At 41.5% G+C, this 21,650-nt stretch overlaps 1 protein-coding gene across 1 annotated transcript in view; it reads left to right on the top strand.

The window, feature by feature from the left end:
- Positions 1–230: 230 nt before the first annotated feature.
- The window catches only part of foxo1a (forkhead box O1 a), an 85,190-nt gene continuing 63,770 nt past the window's right edge, over positions 231–21,650 (top strand). The window contains exon 1 of the mRNA XM_048532853.2: positions 231–1,227. Within this exon, the coding sequence (XP_048388810.2) occupies positions 634–1,227 (594 nt within the window). The 5' untranslated portion in view covers positions 231–633. The remainder of the gene's footprint in view (positions 1,228–21,650) is intronic.

The following is a 21,650-nucleotide window of genomic DNA, read 5'->3' as shown; positions in this document are numbered from 1 at the left end:
GCGGACTTTGATGAGCTCCGCCTCATCAACCTAACTTGAATTAGGAGGTGGGGGGCGGGGGGAGCCAGTGTTTGAGGCGGGGGAGAGGAAAGAAGGGGGCGGGAAGGTTCCAGGGTCTCCTGGAATTCCATTGGCCAGTGGCCCCCGGCTTGCGATGTCGATTGGATCACCCAGCCGCCCGTCAGGCTGTCTCCGCCCTCTCCCTTTGTCACGCAGAGCCATCAGGTTAGGCGGCTCGGCCCGGAGTACAATACAGCGCTTGTCTGTACAGAGAGAGGAAAGTAGGACAAATGGTACGACAGGGTCAGGAAGGTCTATGAGCGTTATTATTGTTATTAGTGTTTTGTCAACGTGTAGTAGCAAATAGATCGTTTTGTGCTTGTTTTCTGTGTGGCTTCTTTTCTGTTGTTGGAAATCGGTCTTTTTTAGAGTTTTTTTTGTCAGGAGGGACATTATATTTTTCTTGCTGCCCCAAGCGACGAAGTAACTTTTTTTTCAGAAGGAAAAGTTTTTTTTTACTCCTCGCGTGTTGTGTTTAAAGCTGAGAGAGAAAGGTGGGGTGGGGGGGGAATAGAGACAGACAGACATTTAGAGAGAGACAGAGGGAGGAAAACAAACTTCAAAACTTCAGTCATGGCCGAGGCACCGCCGCTGCAACAGGTCGTAGAGATCGACCCCGATTTCGAGCCGCAATCCCGGCCCCGTTCCTGCACCTGGCCCTTACCCCGGCCGGATTTCAGCTGCGCGTCGTCCCCGGCTTCGGTGAAGCAAGAAGGGCAGAGCGAGTTCAACCTGACCCCGGAAGGGGCCGGCCGGGCGAGCGCTTCGGTATCGCCGGCTCTGGTGCTGGAGGAGCAGGACGAGGACTATGAGCAGAAGCCCGCCGTTCTCGGACTGGATTGCTGCGGTGACTTCCAGTGTCAGCATCAACAACATCAGGATGGCTGTCACCATCAACATCAGCACCAGCACCACCACCAGCACCAGCAGCAGCAGCAGCAGCAGCAGCAAGTCCCCTCGGCCGGGGCCGCTTCGGCAGCCCAGAGAAAGAGCAGTTCATCTCGGAGAAACGCTTGGGGGAACCTATCATATGCCGACCTCATCACCAAAGCTATCGAGAGCTCCCCGGAGAAGAGGCTCACCTTATCCCAAATCTATGACTGGATGGTCAGGAGCGTCCCCTACTTCAAGGATAAAGGAGACAGTAACAGCTCTGCTGGGTGGAAGGTGGGTGCAAAATAGTATTTGGTTTAAAATCTTTTAAACTTTGTAACATACGTATATACACGTTAAATAAAACCAGTTCAGTTTTTGTTTAGGAACACAAGTTTTGGTTGAATCGATATTGTAAGGTTATTCTATTTCCCAAATCCACTTAGCGCCGGTTGTTGTCCAGCAGGAAGGAAGTCTGATGGGAATGATAGGAATGACTCTCAAAGATCTGAGACTGTTTAAATATTCCGCTTTCAGGACTGCAAAATACAGCTGTTTTTAAAAAAAGCTGAACCTTTTAAATGATTTACTGCTAATCATAGATTGTGCAGCCCGCAGAGATGAAGGTCGCCAATTTTATCATATTTTATCACCTGTTTTGGAGAGTGGGATAATATTGTGTTCAGTGGAAAATCGCACGTGTGATCAAAACAGTTCTAGTGGGTCTACTTAGTTACCAAGGAATTGCCGATTAGGTAAGCGGCTGCTCTCTCTCAAACACTGATCGCTTCACGGTGGATTTCCAACATGAAAGTTGAGAAAGAAAACGGATAGCATCTTCCACAACAAATCAGGGTTAGAAAGTCAGGAAATTCTGCCCTGATGAACACGCACTGTCTTTTATTTTTAATTTTTCATTATTGTCACAACATGTATAGCCTTGGCCGAGTGACGTGTAAATAAATCAATACTGTCTGACGTACGTTCCCAGTTTCCCAAACCAAATAGAACAGTTTTGTGCCATTATATAGGTTCATGGTAGATTTCTGTATGGCCAGCAATTAATTTCTCTTTCGAAGGGGTGGGGGCGGAAGATACTAACGACGGACTAGTGAGGAAGAGAATGTCAGAAATATTCGGAATAAATGTTAACTGTTGAGCAGCTCTCGGTTTTCCCATGAGCTGCATTATTAATTCAACCCAGACCATTATGGCGATTTAGTATATACAGGACTCGATGCAAGAGGTAGCATTGCTTGAACAATCATGAATCTGTCGTATTTGAAATTGCTAGTAAGACAGGGGATAGCCAGCATTTTTGAAGAGCAAGACAAGGTAATGGAAATCTGTAGCGTGATACCCTTTTTTAAAATGCGCTAAGGAAGTCCGAGATTAGTTGCGCACATGTTTAAACCAAAGACTTAAAAATGTTGCCAAAATACCGTACTGTATATATCCGGTTCAAAAAGTTTAATTGGTTGACTTGCATTTAAATGACCACCCCGGGCCCCATGTTCACATTGAAGTCTGTGGTGTGGTTTGGTTTGCACCTCTCGAATGCACTTTAACTTGTATGTCCATGGCCTCTGAATCTTGGGGCGGACATTAGTTTGGAGTGCATCGCAATATCCAAACGGCGCATCATTTCTTTTCTCGTTTTTTAAAGTTTTTAAGTGGAAACAGTCTTGCAGCCCTGATTTTTGTCTGACCTGATATGGAGCCTTTCTTTCTCCCTCGCTCTGTGTGTTAGTCATTTTGTCATGTCGGTACAATAGGAATCATAGTTGTTGGATGAATCACGCATGCAGTCGGCCGGTCGCATCTGCCAGTTTGTCCCTGAATGTTGTTGTTTCAATCAGGATCGCACGCGTCCGTCACTCACATCCGCATCCTAACCTGCTGCCCTTGCTTGGTCCCGCCCTTGCCCTGACGTGATTGGACTAACAGTGTCACCGCGTGGGGCTTGCAAGGGCATTTGCGGCTCCGGTTGGGTAGAGCCCTCTGCCGATCGTTCGGGGAAGGCAAGCTTGACGTTTCGCGGAGCGATGTATCAGTCCAGTGACAGGCGGCGGTGGCGGGGGGGAGGAGGAGAGAGACTGACTCATTGACAGAAACCAAAGTTACGCAAAGATCTCGACGAATTGTAATTCTAACCTCCTCCCGCTTTCCTCCACCATCCTCTCCTTCCCTTTTGTCGGGAAACTAGGCTCACGTTGGTTATGTATTTTTCCACATTTTTGGAGAAGGGGCAATCGTAGTTTTGGGGACAAAAAGGAAAACGGCTCAGATAAATAAGAAAAACTTCGAGTCAGATTGTGAGCTGTTCCTTTGTCGGCTTTCCGCTTTCTTTCGTGACTGGCACCAACTTGGAACAGTTTCATGTGTTTTTGTAGCTGTATTTTCTATGTTTTGTGGCGCAGACTTGTTTTTGATATCAGAATGGAAATGGATTTGACGTTTCTGTCAAATGAATTGTGCTATACTCTTTGTTGAGCGAAAAAAACAGCACCAGCTAGCGGAACGGTTCGTTATTTTTACATCTTCCGGCAAAACAGCCACAATAAGCAGTGATGCATTTCCTTATAGATTGGAAAATAACACATTTTTCAGAATTGACTCATTTGAACCCATTTGAACTGTTCAATGTTTACGTTACTACCAGCTTGGAATATAAATTAAGTCATTAGGTGGGAATTACCTGTCCTGTAAACTCTAATAATGACGGACCTTTTGAGGCATGGAACTTCTTTTATATAATAGAAAATACCCTTCTTAGTCATTTGTTTTGGAGCCTGGCAGGTGCAGACGTTGGGTGGCTCCAGCTCAAATTACAATTGCACCGGTGAATATCGCTTATTAAAATGTCTTAATATTTTAAATATGGTGGAATAAAATATTGATTCCATTCAGTAACCATTGCAGTGACTTTGAAGTCATCAGACCAAATGCATCAATGTCAAATGTATTAGTACTCAATGACATGTTCATAGAGGTGCTGAAGATGACAGATCTGTGGTTCACATTCTGGTACAATGAGATTTTTTTTTACTTCTGCCTTCTTTTTGGCACTGGAGCCATGTTCTAAGTCCTGACTCTGTTCTACGGGGGTGCATACCATACAAAAAAAAAACAAGCAAAGGGTCTAGGCCCGAAACGTCAGCTTTTGTGCTCCTGAGATGCTGCTGGGCCTGCTGTGTTCATCCAGCCTCACATTTTATTATCTTGGATTCTCCAGCATCTGCAGTTCCCATTATCACTGATAGAGTTTAGGAATATTGGGTTTAGGGGCAAGATTAGGCCTTTCGGCCCTGCCAGCCAGATCCACAATATTATGACTAAACTGGTTTTCAATCCCACTTTATTAACCTTACCTCCAACACCATAGCCCATGACTCATTTCTTGACAAACCTGACTGCTGATTGAGTGGCAAATGAGTGAGGGGAATTGACTTTCGAATAGTGACTAATTGTAAAATATACAGTTTACTTTTTTTCAAAAGTTACATATACTTTTGTACTTTCCCATTATTTTCAGGAGATTCATGAGAATGATATAGCTGTAAAACAGAGCAAATGGAAACTGCCAACTGAAAGCAGCTATGTTCCAGCACATTATTTAAGCATAAATAGAGTTTGAGTCAAAATACTCATAAATATAAGCTGCATTATAGCAGCAGTACTATACAAGTGGAACTGTCTGACTTCTGCCATAACATGAACAGCTGCCAACTTTTCCCCCTTCTTTTGTAAGTAGCACTTGACTAGTCAACTCTGCTTGGAAAAGGATTCATATGTTGATCACCCACTTATTATTTAAGCAAGTAGTTCAGATCTCCATGGCCTCTCTCCTTTTACTCAACTCTTTTTGTCTGCCTGTGATTTAAGTTATGAAATAGAGTGCTCCATTATTGGACATATTTCTAATTGTATAATTGTTGGATACTCTTTTGTGGAGAAGCATTTACACACAAATATAAATTGCCCTGTTACTCCTGATTTTTGAGTTGAGAAAACTTCCTAGACTTATTTTCAAAGTAGGAATTTATTTGAAGTTTCACTCGAAATATTTGAAGGTATACCTGTTCAGAAAACTGCAGCTTATCTTTTAATGGTTAATTGATGACAATTTGAATACTATCTTATTGGATAGTAATTATAGATAGGAAAAAGAACCTGCAGTAAGTAAGTGTTAGATTTTATGGTGAGTCTGAAATTCAAATCCTTTTGATACCTAAATGAAAAGTTGAAATTATTTTTAATTACTTGCAATCCGGTTTCAAGTTTCCAACGTTTTTAATATTTATAAAAAGCAAAGGAACTGCAGATACTGTAAATCAAGAACAAAAACAGAAGCTGCTGGAAAAACTCAGCATGTCTGGCAGCATCTGCAAAGAAAAAAGATCATTTCAGGTCCAGTGACCTTCCCTCAGTTCTGAGGTAACTGGACCCAAAATGTTAACTCTGATTTTTTTTTCTTCGCAGGTGCTGCCAGACCTGCTGAGCTTTTCCAGCAGCTTCTGTTTATGCTTAAATATTTATACTTCAGGTTTTTTATTACATTTTTTTCATGAAGTAATGCAATTAAATGGTGGAAACTTGGATTGAAGTGTTAGCATACCCATTAGCTAATATGTGTTAAATATGTGCTGACAAAGGATTTTAATGTTTAGGTATTAACAGTTGAGGGTAAATGTCTATTTTTTAACTGATGGAAGTATGTTGATCCAGTTTTGAATATCACCCTTGGAAACTGTATCTTTGCTTTTTGCAATCAAGTGTTGTGTGTTCAAATATGGTCTTATGACTGAATTTTACTCTATCTAAAATAGTTTGTTTGTGGCACCTGCATCTGTTTAAGTCTAGTAATAGTGTTACCTACTGATAAATCCAGGAAGAGTAAACTACTTAAAGAATTATTTGTGTGTTGGTAAGATAACGTAAGTCAGCACGCCTACTTTTGTTTGTATCTGGCAATGGTATCATAGAACTGAATGATGTCACTGGTAGCAATGTTGAGTCGATTGGCCATTAGAAGTTTTTTATTAAGGATTTATCTCACAGTACGTTAAAGTTGGTGATATTTCAGTTCTGCTAGAGTGTGCTTAGTGACATTAACAATTTAATCAGTTGTAATATACAGGATTAATAAAAGTGCAGTAAGGGAATACTGAATAAAAGGGCTAGATGATCCAACATTTCTTTCCTGCATGAAATTATTAGACTTTACAATTACTATGTATTAAAGTTCAGTAAACTCTGCCAAATATATAGAGATGGAGAGAAAAAAAATCCGAATTCATTATGTTGTGGCAATCGTGGTGGAAAGACTTTTTTTTTAATCTTAGCAATAGTCGTGAAGGCAGGAGGAAGAGTGTTAACTGCAATGACTCATTGTATCGACATATTTCAGTTTCAGTGGTTTAAATGAGCATGAAAGTATCTTGTCTCACCCAAATTGATTGAACAATAGTTCAGTTACTCAAGTAATCTTGGTTTTAGTCTTATTCTGATTTTTAACCGTTTAGTGTTATGAGATAGAACACTTTGCTTCTCAGCATGGCCTTCAGTGAATTTGCCTGAATCCTACAGTTGTATTATCTTCAGACAGGAATAGCTGGCCCGTCCAGGACCATAATGCTACATCTTTTGTTGATTTGAGGACTTGAATCATTTGTGGCAAAACTGGTTTTTCTCTTCTGCAAATTATTTTTCCTTTATTCTTTTTATTCCTCCCTTCATAACTTGGACAAATTCTTTCCTTCTCCTGGGGATATTAAAGTACAGTACCAATTAGGAAATTATAAATGTGGCTAAAGATAGCAAACATTTTTCAGGCTGTGGTTTAAGTGGAAAGTAATCACTTGCTACTTCTAATTGCTTTGACAACACAAAAACTGGTTAACAAATATAGTGATAGCAGTCTAGAGTCTGACAGCTCCTTGTGGTTCTGGATGAGCCAAAGTCCACACAGTTGACAGCTATAATTGGAATTAAGTGGCGATATACATGCTGCTAATTCAGTGACTGTTCAGGTTGTAGGCTTGGGTTGCAAAAGCATGTTGAATAAATTGCATTTTAATGATAGATTTTTAACATTGTGACCTAATATGTGTTATTATCACATTATTTGTAATCCAAATCTTTCAACTTGGACACTTATTCCAACTAGGTTTAACTCGAAAGTGATTAAGTTGGCTTTACTTGTTCAAAATTTGGAACTTTAGAATTAATGCTAGTTTCAAACCTGTTTTTTTTTGCCCTTAACCAGGTGAGGTTATCTGATTTGAGACAGTTCCACCCACTCAAACTCAGCAAAGTACTGTACTTACTCACCAGCAATTGGCTCATCTTTTTACAGCCATCACAGGCATGGGAGGTTAATTAATTCAAATCATACTTTCAGTTCTTGTGTTCACATGATAAAGATCTGAATACTTCCCACGTTCCAACTGTAGCTTTTATGAGCTTCTGTTTCAACTCTACAGTCCTCATTGCTCACTACCAGCCTTGATTTAGATTATTGTGATCAACATAATTAGGTTAATGTGGGATAACTGCCTTATAATCTGTGTGAAGGAAAATGCTTAGATTCCAAAAGACTATGAAAAGAGATACATATGAGCTTCATCACTTGTAGGTTACGTGGAACAATCCCTCTTCCGTACCTACACTGGCCCTAAACCCCACATCTTCCTCCATTACATTGACTGTATTCTCGCTGCCTCATGCTCCCACGAGGAGCTTGAACAGTTCATCCACTTCACCAACACCTTCCACCCCAACCTCAAGTTCACCTGGACCATCTCCAATACATCCCTTGCCTTCCTGGACCCCTCTGTCTCCATCTCAGACAACCACCTGGAAACCAATATCCATTTCAAGCCCACCGACTCCCACAGCTACCTAGAATACACCTCCCACCCACCTTCCCGCAAAAATTCTATCCCCTATCCCCAATTCCTTCGCCTCCACTGAATCTGCTCCCAGGATGAGGTGTTCCACTCCCGTACATCTCAGATGTCCTCGTTTTTCAAGGACTGCAACTCTTCACCACCACCCCCCCCATGCCAACCTGCCCCAGTGGTTGAGAACGCCCTCGCTCATGTCTCCTGCATTTCCTGCAACTCATACCTCACACCACGTCCCCACAATAACCACCAAAAGAGAATCCTCCTCATCCTCACATACCATCCCACCAACCTCCGGATCCAACGCATCATCCTCTGACACTTCCGCTATCTGCAATCCGACCCCAACACCAAAGACATTTTCCCCTCCCCACCCTTGTCTGCTTTCCGGAGGAAGTGCTACACCTGCTCCCACACTTCCTCCCTCACCTCCATCCCAGGCCCCAAGAAGAATTTCCATATCAAGAAGATGTTCACCTGCACATCTGCTAATGTGGTATACCGCATCTGCTGTACCCGTTGTGGCCTCCTCTACATTGGGAAAACCAAGCAGAGGCCTGGGGACTGCTTTGGAGAACACCTACGCTCAGTTCTCAATAAACCTCTGCACCTCCCAGTCGTGAACCATTTCAACTGTCCCTCCCATTCCTTAGACGACATGGCCATCCTGGGCCTCCTGAAGTGCCACAATGATTCCACCCAAAGGTTGCAGAAACAGCAACTCATATTCCGCTTTGGAACCCTGCAGCCCAATGATACCAATGTGGATTTCACAAGCTTCAAAATCTCCCCTCGCCTTACTGCATCCCAAAACCAGCCCAGCTTGCCCCCGCCTCCCTAACTTGCTCTTCTTCTCACTTATCCCCTTCTCCCACCTTAAGCCGCACCTCTATTTCCTTCCTACGAACCTCATCCCACCCCCTTGACCTGTCCAACCTCCCTGGACTGACCTATCCCCTCCCTACCTCCCCACCTACACTCACCTCTACTGGCTCCATCCCCACCTCTTTAACTTGTCTGTCTCCTCTCCACCTATCTTCTCCTCTATCCATCTTCGATCCACCTCCCCCTCTCTCCCTATTTATTTCAGAACCCTCTCCCCCTCCCCTTTTCTAATGTAGGGTCTAGGCCCGAAACGTCAGCTTTTGTGCTGCTAAGATGCTGCTGGGCCTGCTGTGTTCATCCAGCTTCACACTTTATTATCTTGGATTCTCCAGCATCTGCAGTTCCCATTATCTCTGATACACTTTTATTAACTTTGGCTCAGTGCTCAAACTAGTACAGAAATTTTCTTTATTCACTAATGGGATGTGAACTTTATTGTCTTTCTCTAATTGGCATTGAGAAGATAGTGGCAAGCTGCCTTTTTGAACTATTGTAGTTCGTGGTAAAGGTACACCTGCAGTGCTGTTAATGAGGGAGTTCCAAGTTTTTGACCTAGCGAAAGTTCCAAGTGCACATGGTATGTGGTTTAGAGGGAAACTTGCAGTTAGTGTCATTTCTGTGTATCTGCTACCATTCTTTCCTAGGTGATAGAGATCATGGGCTTGGCAGGTGCTGTCTAAAGAGCCTTATTGATGGTAAACACTGCTGTTACTCTCCGTTGCTGGTAGAAGGAGTGAATGGCATTCCATCAGAAAGCCTTCACCAATTAATCAGGATGCTTTGTCCTGGATGTGTCAAGCATGTTGTGTTGTTGAAGCTGCACTCATCTATTGAGTATTCCATCAGACACATAACATGCCTACTCAATGGTTGCCAGGTTTTAAGGAGTCAGGAGGTGAGTTACTCCCTATGGAATTCTCAGTGTCTGACCTGCTATTAAAGCTACAGCATTTATGTGGCTGCATCAGTTCAGCTTCTGGTCAGTGGTGACCCTCAGGGTGTTGATAGTGGAGGAATCAACACTGGTATAGAAAGGGAATGATTGGATTCTGTCTTGTTGGAAATGATCCATTGCCTTTCACTTGTGTGACATGAATGTCAAAGCCCAAGTCTAGAAGTTGTCCAGGGGTGCCTTTGGGCATAGACTGGTTTAGTATCTGAAAAGTTGTGAATGGTGCTGAATGTTGTGTAACCATCAGTGAACACAAGCATCTCTGACCTTCTGATGAAAGGCAGATCATTGATGCAAAATGTTCCCTCTGAGCTACGTGTTTGTCCTAAAATTCCAATCATGGTGGTCTGCAAGCTCCCACAGATTACAGCATTGCCTTCCAGTTCTGGAAGCCACTGTCACGCCTGGACCTCTGATCTCCCTGAAAAAGAAAGGGAATTAGAGGGAGTGCAGTTAATGAAGTAGCTGATGAAGATGGCCGAACCTAGGGTGGTACCCTGAGGCACTCCTGTAGTCATAGCCTCCTATAGCTGAGCTTATTTGCCTCCAACACTCAAACTATTTTCCTTTTGTGAGGTATGACTCCAGTCAGCAGAGAGTTTTCCTTTTGGTTTTGATTTGACCCCAGTTTTACCAGTGGATCTTGATGATAAACTGGTTTAGATGCTGCCTTCTTATAGGCTCAATATCCACTGATAAACTAGTTTGATATTTTGGGTGCGTTGCATTACCAGAGATTCTGTCAGTCAGATAAGTGGCCTTTTTACCCCCTTACAAGTATATGTAAAAGATTCTGTGACATTGTTTGTAGAAGAGAATAGATGTGTCCTGTTTTTCTGGCCAGCATTGATCCTTCAATTAGTATGTCTAAAACAATTATCTGGTTATTTATCTCCTTCTTCTTTGGACTTTGGGTAATTGACTTCCAGGCTTTTTTCTTACCACAGAAGTGACAATGATTCAAAATATTTAAATTGTTGGTAGGCATTTTTGGCACATCCTTTTAAGTTGTGAAAGATTTTATACAAATAGAAAGAAGATAAGGTTGGAGAGGAGAAGCAAGCTAAGGAAGCATGCGTGTGGAATCTTAAAGCTGAAGTTTGGCACAGAGCAGTTAGTTCAAGGGCATTTATGGATTTTTCTGTTAAGATTTGTCGAGTAGAAGTACTGATGATTTCTTTTTCTAAAAAAAAGAGGAGCTGAGATCACAACGTATCGTGAACCTGCATGCTGTGATGTACTGGAAGCATGCCAACGTTGTGCTGGCCACTGATTTTGAATGCTTGTTTTGTGTAGCCGGGACTATCTGTGAACTTTGTTGCTTACACAAATCATCAGGAGACGCAAATTCCAATCTTGCTAGCACCAGTTAAAGCTAACCAGCGCCACTAAAACAGGAGGTATATTGTAGCTGGAACAGGTGCTGGCAGTTGCACAGGAAGTTAATCCAACTATGAATGAAGAAGGGAATGACAAGGAAGGGAGCCATCTCCAAATCTTTTGGACACTGCTGTGTGGACCTTGGTGGAAGAGAGGTATTCTGCACCTGCAAGAGACCAAGAAGTACTCTGGAAATACACCCCAAATGACAGTGGGAACTGATGGCTTTGAAGGTCACTGTTAGAGGTTGAAACTCAACTATTTACATGCAGTACTAAAATGTTTGGTGATCTCACTGGATTGGCAAGTATGGTGAATGCATCTTCAAATATCAATCATTACGAACTTACACGAGGCACTGCTCAAATCATCTCGCACCCACCTCCTCAATCAGGACAATCGATCAAGGCAGCTAGCTATCCATGTGATAAAATTCATCCTCCTACTTTAATGTTGCTGCATTTCACAACCTAATCATACTGCTTACTGTTTAACCATGACGATCACATGCAAGAAGAGTTGTTCACTCAACAGAACAATTTCCCATCTGTTTGGGTTGGCAGCCACCATGAGCTTACTAGAAGCTTCCTTGTTTGCCCTTTATCCCACAGTAAGGCGACTAAAATTGATCACTAAAATTATCACTGGAACGTCTATTGCTGAGAATGTAGCAAGAGGTGGTTTTGACACCTTTGTGAAGATGAAAAGAACAGCCACCAGCAGATGTCTCCCAACAGTTCCCTCTTTCTTTCCTCCCCTTCTATCCTGCTGGTTGGTGGAGATCCCCTCCGGCTAATGCTATGTTTCTTGACGGCTATTCTGCGCCCATTGAGTCACTTCCTGAGAGACCATTGGCAAACCCAGCGAATCTTTCAAAGATACATGAAAGCTTTCAATCCCCATCTTAATCCCTGACTGACAACTGCAAATGGCTCAGAGACAATGGGTGTCAGTTGGCTTGTTAATGAGTGAAATTGACATCGCACTGCCAGCAACAGGTAATTCTGCGTTTGCTCCTTTCACCCACCCACTTAATTGGGAGATGCTTAGCTGCTGCCAGGTGACTAAATTGGACCTCTCCCTTTTATAGACTGTGTACAACTGTCATGTTTTGCTCCATGATGGGCTGAAATAAACCCAGCCCATTTTATTTCTCATCAACACCCTTTGAACTTTGCCCTTGCATCGTCGCTTGCTGTGAACCCTTGTTCTTCCCCTCCCTCATATCAGCTTGCCCTGTTCAATATTGCCTCTGCGCATGGTTTTCTTGAGCCCTATTTTAAGGGAATGCTTATTAACGCGAGGGAGTAATAGCTTGTGTAGAAGCCATAGAAACAGCAAAAGGCCCTTACCACCTGCCATTCAATTCTTTATTGTCTTTTACAATTTGCCACAACTTGTATACACTAAATATATGTAGAACCATTGCAATAGAAATCACCCTGCAATTTATCCTTAGATAGTTGATTCTTGACTGGTGTTAGATCTTGTCTCCTAGTGAATGCATTTGACTAAGTTGAGAGACAGAGTAAGCTGGAGTGATGACACAAGTGATGTAATTTTAAAGTTCAAAGTAGTATTTTGCACTGATTGACATCAGAATCCATCTGCTCTGTATACATTGGGCAAAGATTCAGTTTGCACACTAACCCCTTCCAAATATTGGAGACCCAGGTGATTTTCCCTATAGTTAAGTGTGCAGCCCATTGTGAATAGTGCCATGCAATTCAAAGCTGTCACCTTATAACTTGGAATCTTAATACCTGACTGCAAGTTTTCTGTTGCAAAAGTGAATAGCTGAGAGTTTTCCTTGACTTTTGCCAATTTTTTTAATAGCTAAACCTAATGAGCCCAATTAAACATTTTTACATATTCCATTATTGCAATCATTGCCTTTTTGTTTTGTGCCCGAGATGGTCTCTGAGAAGCAACAACATAAAATGTCAAGACAGAGTGCTCCATTGCTTTTTAGAATTTGACAGTAGAGCAAGCAAAGGTGGAGTGATTTGTCCTGTTATCCTGAGAGCAAACTCCTCTGTTTTATTCCTCTTCAGAAAGCACAAACAGTATGTATTGTTGCGTATTAAATGTCATCAATTGCACGATGTTTCTGTGGTCAGACTACTGCTAAGTATTGGTTGAATACACACTCTTTCAAGCCATGTAGACCATGTGTTTGGGAGGAACTCAAGTTCATTTGGCTGCCATTTTCAGTGATTTATCGTTGAGGGAATCCTACCATCTGAAAGTTTTGCACTCTGCCCAGCTGATGCCTCCTTGTCATAGGGGACAGTGTTGAAGTTGCAAACATTGTGTTTTTCATTTGGTAACATGTGCACTGTAAATTGCCAGATGATGCAGCTGTTGCCTGCAATAGCTTGAAAAGAATCCATACACGCTGCATGATACAGTTGCCTTGACTTGTACATGAAGTTTCACCCTTATTCTGAAGTGGAGACATTGAAGGCTATTCTTCAGACATGTTCAGATATAGAAAGGAAGTGCCTATAAAGGTGGGTTCCAGGTGCGGGTTGGATACATTTTTGCCTTTCCTTTTTTTTTGTGTTTCTTTTTCCCTAAATTTTCTTATCTAAATTGTATTTTGTGTTATAACGCAATGTCTTTGGCGCCCCTTTTTTTTCAGTCTCTAAAACAGTAAAAGTTTGGACATGGAATTCTACTGAAATGCAGCATAGTAAATGTCAATATCATTTCTCCATCCACCAATGCAGCTCACTTTTTGGAATAAGAGACACATGTAACTCTAGCATCATTGAAGTTAGGAAGAGGTAGGTCCACATACAAATGTGTCATAGAACCAAGTTGAACAGTTTCCAAACAGGACCAAATTTTCATTGTTATTTGAGGAGCACTGGTTGCATTCCTAAACTTTTCTTTGCTGATTTGATCGTCTTGTTCAATTTACTGTACTTCTTTTTGATGAATTTGGGAATAGCCCACTACCATGAAATATGGACTGATAACTTTTAAGTCATGATCTTTAAGAGTAGTTTTAGTAAATTTACTTTGGTATTAATTTTGTAATTGGGCCTTGCAATTCTGTTGTATCCCTTGGTGGTGTCCCATTGGATTTTCCCATTTATGACTACTTCCAAATTCCAAATAGATACCTGTGCATTTAGTATTATAAATGGACTGGGGAAAATTCACTCTGGTCTTTCTGTATGCACCATATTGAGTGGTCATGTATAGGAATTATAAATTCTCTTGTGATTTGACTAAACCATTCATGTTTTACATGCGTGATCCAAATGTACTTTTCAATTAAAATTAATTTTGGAAAATGATTAACTTTGCAATTATTATTTTATGGAAGCTATTTAAATGGGTTAAGTGAGTAACAGAATTCGCATTTGTATACCTCTTTTCATGACCATTGTCATATTGCTTTACAACTAGTGATGCATTTTTAAAGTGTAGTGACCGTTGCAATGTGGGTAGTGTGGTAAGTAGTTTGTGCGTAATAAATACAAGCAGCATTGTGCTAATGACCAGATAATCTTTTTCTGTGGTGATGATTGGGCAATAAATATAGGTCAAAGCAAAATAGTGCTGCAGCGTCTTTTGCTCCCTTTGAGAGAACTGAAAGGACATTGGTTTTATGTCTCCTCTGGAAGACAGCATCTATGGCAATGCAGCAACCTCTCAGTACTACATTGGAGTGTCAGCCTAGATTTTGTCTCAAATTCTGAAGTGAGACTTGACCCACCTCTTTCTGACTTAGAGGCAGGACATCTAACTTGGCCACAGCTGGCCACAAATGGCATATGCATTTATTACTTGATTAGAACAACAACACAGTGATCTCTTACAACTATTGGCATACCACAGGAATTTTCTAAGATGATTTTCATAAATATTAGTGCCATAAATATTCAATGGAGATTACCATGGCTATAATTACTCTTAGGCTTGGGGTAAACATTGTGGTTTAGCTGTATTAATCACTTATGGGCCATGTTGAATGCCCAAGTCCTTATATCAGAGCTTTTCCTATCTAACTGATAGTGTCAGTGGAATCCTCTGCTTCACCCCTCTAAAAGGAAAAATGAGCTTGCACTATAAATGAAATATCTTATTTATAATCTGGAACTAGTCTTTGGAGACAGCATGTTCCTACTGTGGTTCTGGTAGTTGATAAGATGTCACAAACAGCTTATGTTATGTAAGATGTTGTGTGGATAATTTCATAGTCAAGCGGGAGGCAGTCTACCACTGCAATCAACTGTTGTAAAGGAGCTGATGTTTCTCGAGTCCTGTGCCAAGGTTACTTCAAGTGGACACTGGTGAAAAGCAACCTTGATCTCCTCCTTTTTCTTGTGAGAATCTGAAAATGATGGTTGTGATACTCAGTATTATCTGTCACACAGCTTGGTCATTTTGCCAGAAGGTGGAATTTTAGCTAAATTAATTTTTTAAGGGCAAGTATTTCTCAGCCTTCTAAAATGTAAGGGTTAACAAACTGCATCGGAATGTAAAATTCCTCAAGTCTCTGGAAAGGCTCAAAAGTCTTTTGACCGAGAAGTATTGCTGAAGGCCTAGTTACAGAAATGTATTCTAAAATGGGATTTGTACTATTTTTAAATAACGGTATCCTGTGAACACTATCTTATTCAACTCCACTGGCAGTGCAATGGTAGTATTTCTACCTTTGGCCAGAAGGTCCAGGCTCAAGTCCCTCCTGTCTTGGAGGTATATCATGTCTGAATAGGTTAATTTTTAAAAAAACTAGAGCTTCACGGAGCAGCTGGCATTTTGGTCTTGAGATATGATTCTTGCTTTGGAATATTTAGACTTATATGTGAGAAATCCTAGGTTCACACATGGATGGTCCCTGATATTTTGTCACATCTTAGGACCTTGTAGAGTGTTAATTTTCCCCCAACCTTAGCATCGTGGCTCAGTGGTTAGCACTGTTGCTTCACAGCGCCAGGGACTCTGGTTCAATTCCACCATCGGATGATTGTGTGGAATTTGTACGTTCTCCCTGTGTCTGAGTGCTCCAGTTTCCTCCCACAGTCTAAAGATGTGCAGGTTAGGTGGATTGGCCATGCTAAATTTCCCATAGTGTTCAGAGATGTGCAGGCTAAGTGGGTTAGGCAAGGAAAATGCAGGGTTTCAGGGATAGTGTGAGCCTGGGCGGAATGCTGTTTGGATGATTGATGTGGCCTGAATGGCCTGCTTCCACATAGTAGGGATTTTATGATTTCCCCTGAGCCAGAAGGTCCAGGTTTGCACCTCATCTACTCCAGTGCGATATCGTAGCATGTCCAAAATAACTAAAATCAACTTTTTACTGTTGGTAAGTCTTGGAGGGTGGGTAGTTTTACTGTGTATAGTTGGGAAAATTAAATTTCAAGAAAACGATCAATCTCCTTTTTAGTGCACGGAATAGTTCATTTATTTGACTGTGTGCTTTTCTTTTTCAAAATTAGACTACAAAGGGAATTACACTTTTCCATTCTCAATTCTTCCCTCCTTCTTTAAGGTATTGACTTTTACTGGAATATATTCCATGCATATTGACAGGCTAACCAGTATCTTGTTCAATTATCTGCTCTTTATTTGGAGCCTGAATAGTAAATGATTTGGGAGTTGTATTTTGTTAGTAATAACAGCTAATTCTTTTCCATCCCTATTTGACACCTTAAAGAATGAGAGTTGTATATCTGCTCTACCATAGCCTTGAAAAGTTTGAAACCTAGTACAAGAGACTTCATTACTGAGCTGGAACCCATGCATGATGAACTGCGTTCAGCCTTTTGATTTCTTGGTGTATGTAATTCAGTATTGCATCATTTGTATAATATGGAACGCCTTTTGGGGGGAGGGACAAGTTTAAGTGGAGGAGAAGCAAGGTTATTTGAAATGAAATCTATATATTACAAAACGTAGATAATGAATCCTGCATGTAAACATAGAAATGAAGATAGGAGCAGGAAGAGTCCAATTCAGTAATCTAATCCTGCTTTCTCCATAATCTTTAATCCTATTTGCCCCAAGTGCTGTGTCTGGATGGAACTTGTGGATTTTTAGGTTAAAGAGAAATCATTTAAACTATAAATGAAATGCATATGTAAAGAGATTTATGCTGTGAACAAAAGAGGCCTGTTAAGAGGTATAGGGGCTTGTAAATATTTGTTGGATCTTTTACAGATAATATTTGAAACTGTTACGTCTAATGTTTCAGATTAATGATCTTGTACGCAAGTACCTTGCAGTATTGGTTATCTAGCCACATGGCTTCAGAATTTAGGCTCTGCCATTTTTGACCTTGTTGCCACTCTTTCAGGCATTTAAAGTTCTAAAGTAGCCAGTGAGGCAAAATGTGATTGCGGAGATGAAGGCGGGTGTAGGCTATCTAATGTTCAACTGAATTAGATAACTTGTTTAGATATTAGGGTTTGGTGATTTATGTCAACATGCCCATAGGGACTATTTTACACTGTTTTTGTTTCAGTTCTCCTTTTAATTTCGCCAATCACATTTTGCTTTCGTGTAGACCTTTTGCTTGCCCAATACTAAAAAGGAAGTATAAGAGTTACAAGATAAACACATATTCAGGAAAGTTTTTCGTAAAGTTGCACAAATTCTTTACACTCTGGTCATTTTAAGTTGTCTGCTTTGATTCAATGGTAGCACTTTTCTAATCTGTACGCTATTGCGCTACATCAATCTCACATCTACACCAGGGGCTGACAGTGTCCTGGCAAACACACTGCAAGTATTTCAATCAAATGACCATGTCTCAAAATCTAAAGGGAGTAATCCTGAATCTGGTGAAGGTCAGGACATTAAGTCAAGGCCATCACCTGATCACACTACAGGGTTGGACGTGGTCATTAGGGTGCTTGGGGCAGTCAGGGTCAGAGGGTCTGTATCACTGCAGTCTAGTCTATTGATTAGAGCAGCACAATGGTTAGCATGACAAAGCTAAAGGGTAAGGACTTAGAGTAATGTTACGAGATGAAGCCATAATTCATGTGGGAATGTTTAAAAGCTCAGTAGTGATTGGTTCAATGGGGAGCATGAAAAAGAAAGAAATACGGAAGTTTGGATCTTTGACCACCAGGCTGAGCCTGGGAATCTTTTCCACCAAGTGTGACCTGCATTGCTTTCTATTCTCATGCGAACCATAAATACACATTAGAAATGGTAAGTGGCTGCCACCGCACCTGAAAGTGGGCAGAGTTCTGTCTGAGCAGATGTGCTCTACTTCTCAAAGATGTAAGACTCTTCCAGGGGCAGTTGCCTTTTTGAGATACTTACATTGTAGAGCTTGAAGTTAATTGTAATCGTAATGCCCAGCATGTGAAATGTATCCAACAACGTGGAATACAAATCCTGGTTACCAAGCAATGTGATTCTTGCTGACATCTTGGGTGATATCGGGGATGGCAGGGGGAGGAAGTGGGAGACGTGTTATCAGTAAACACACTGTACTTAGTAGACTATAGTCCGATACTCCTATTATATTTGTTCGACCTATGATCTGTGCTTCAATCATCTGAATATGGTTCCAGTGTCAAAGGTCCATGTAGAGCGTATGATGGCTCTGCTTGTCAGACCTCTAGTCCTTCTTGTCCTACTCTGTGGGGAAGTATGCTAAACCGTCAAGGACCAGATGCCTGACAAGAATGGTGATGAAGAAAACCAAGGCTGGTGACTCTGTTACACAATCCCATGACTGAAGCTGAGGATATGCCAAATCTTTGACTGTGACTGTGGGTCTGTTGGAGATGAGGTTCCAAAACTTGAATCGGTCAGGGCTTGCACTTATAGTATGCTCCACTTCAAAGTATGCATGCTATGTTGTACACAACTGGAAGAGGAAAAGAGAAGAGGTGATGGGTACTTAAGAGCTGGGAACCAGAGCAGTCTATACTTTCAGCATGACAGAATGTTTCAGTGTCTGGCACAACAAGCCAGACTGGGCTTAGTTGACATCCAGTTCCGATAGATGTGAGCTGAGTGCAGTGATTATTCTCTTGACTGTTTTGTAGTTGCTTGAAACTCCAGTAGACCCTCTTTGCTCCAGAAAGAAATGCAGCTTTTCTCTTTTTGATTTTGTTGCTGAATTTGAAAATGTTTTCAACTATTTGAAGGCATTCCAGTATGTGATGGCCCTACGTTAGGTAATGAACAAATAGGAGATATTGGGCTACATGTAGCTTTTGGAAAGCGTGGCACTTCCTTAGACAGGGTTTTGAGGTGGGATGTCACTCAGTTAACCTATATACCTTGGTTCTTAAACAGCGATTTATATTTACAAATGTTCACTTGTATTTGCAATGGTGTGTTAATGCCCCCTGTGTGTGCCCTGAGAAGTGTTGCTTTTTGGTTACCCTGCCACTACATGCAGGGTGAAGGGAAACTCCTAGCAATGCTTGACCAGGCTTGAGGCTGGCCTCGAATAATGGTATTCATTGGGAATCCTGAGGCGTCCTGTCAGTGGTGAGTACTTCTGCTTCTGAAGAGAAAGAATATAGTGTTTACTGGGTGGCATAGAGGCACTGTGCATAACTAGTGAGGGTGGTTTGTAAAAGTAAAGAGAAAGCTTGCTAGGGCTCATGGGGCGAAACCTATTCCTGACAAAATTTTAGCCCATTGATTCACTTGCACCTGCAGAACCTTTTATTATTGGGTCTTACTGAAATTATTTAATTGAAATGGAATGGTCAGTGCTGCTTCATAAAATCTTTGATTATTTGGTTGAGTTTAGCAGGTGTGATCAACCTTGCTAAAGATGTTAGGCAGTAGCTCAGAACAATGGTTGTGAAGGTGAAGATGTGCTGTCAGCAGTCAAGAATTTCCCTGCCTGTGACAAACTCTGTATTTTGTGATATCTTTAAAAAGGGAGTCCAGTACAGAAATTTGTATAGGATTGTGGTGTCCGAAATATGCACTTTCTCTCTCTCTCTCTCATGTTGTTGGGAAGTGACCTCCTGTCAGTCAGTGTGATTTTTAGCTTGCTGCTTGGGCACAAAAGAAGTTCTAAATCAGATGTTGATCACAGCCTGATTGAAGTCAATAGAAGCAAAAATGAGGCTGTTTGTATAGTGGCTGGGTAAACTGCAATCTTTGCTTTGAGTCCCTACTATTCATCAGCTGTCCCAAGTTCTTACTGTCATCTTTTTCTGAATAGGATGTAAATAATTCAGAATTTTCTCAGTTGCAAGCACTGAGGTGCTGAATATAACAGTGTAACTTAACTGCATAATGTCTTCCATTCCTCAAAAAGAAACTCCTAATTCTGTCTGTTTAAAAGGATTTTTCTTTTTGTAGCATATAGTTGAACTTATTCTTTCCTATTTAAATATTGTTCTCGCTCCATGTTGAAACAGTTCTCCCTAACACTTATCAGGCCTTAGATTATACAAAGAACAAAGAAAATTACAGCACAGGAACAGGCCCTTCAGCCCTCCAAGCCTGTGCTGACCCAGGTCCTCTATCTAAACCTGTCACCTATTTTCCATGGTTCTGTATCCCTCTGCTCCCTGCTCATTCGTGTATCTGTCTAGCTACTTCTTAAATGACGCTATTGTGCCTGCCTCTACCACCTTCACTGGCAACGCGTTCCAGGCACCCACCGCCTTCTGTGTAAAGAACTTTCCATGCATATCTCCCCTAAACTTTTCCCCTCTCTCGTTGAAGTTGTGACCCCTTGTAACTGAGTCTCCCACTCTGGGGGGGAGAAAGCTTGTTGCTATCCACCCTGTTTATACCTCTTATGAATTTTGTAGACGTCAATCAGACCCCCCTTCAACCTCCATCTTTCTAAAGTAAACAATCCTAATCTATTCAACCTGTCTTCATAGCTAGCACTCTCCATACCAGGCAACATTCTGGTGAACCTCCTCTGCCCCTCTCCAAAGCATCCACATCGTTTTGGTAATGTGGCGACCAGAACTGTATGCAGTGTTCCAAATGTGGTCAAGCCAAAGTCCTATACAACTGTAACATGACTTACCAACTCTTGGACTCAATACCCCGTCAAATGAATGAGAGCCTGCCGTATGCTTCCTTGACCATTCTATCGACCTGCGTTGCCACCTTCAGAGTACAATGGACCTGAACACCCAGATCTCTCTGTGCATCAGTTTTCCCCAGGGCTTTTCCATTTACCGTATAGTTCGCTCTTGAATTGGATCTTCCAAAATGCATCACCTCTCATTTGCCCGGATTGAATTTTATCAGCCATTTCTCCGCCCAACTCTCTATCTATATTCTGCTGCATTCTGACAGTCCCCTTCCGATCTACTACTCCACTGATCTTAGTGTCATCTGCAAATGTGTTAATCAGACCATCTATACCTTCCTCCAGATCATTTCTGTGTATCACAAAACACAGTGGTCCCAACATGGATCCCTGTGCCAGAGTTCTCCATTTTGAGAAGATTTGTCATAATGCATTCCTTGCCTTTAATAATAATAAAGCCAAACATTCTAAATGCTCCTTTAATTTTTGAAATAGCATAATTTTCCCTGAAACCTTCAAAGATTTAGGTATGTGATCCCATTTCTCAACCGTGCCCCCCCATCCCACCCTACACCACGCTTCCTTGCTCCTA

The sequence above is a fragment of the Stegostoma tigrinum genome, chromosome 6 (genome assembly GCF_030684315.1).
Source record: "Stegostoma tigrinum isolate sSteTig4 chromosome 6, sSteTig4.hap1, whole genome shotgun sequence".
NCBI lineage: Eukaryota > Metazoa > Chordata > Chondrichthyes > Orectolobiformes > Stegostomatidae > Stegostoma > Stegostoma tigrinum.
The sequence above is the reverse complement of the archived record's forward strand: the minus strand, read 5'-3'. Positions and strand labels throughout refer to the sequence as shown.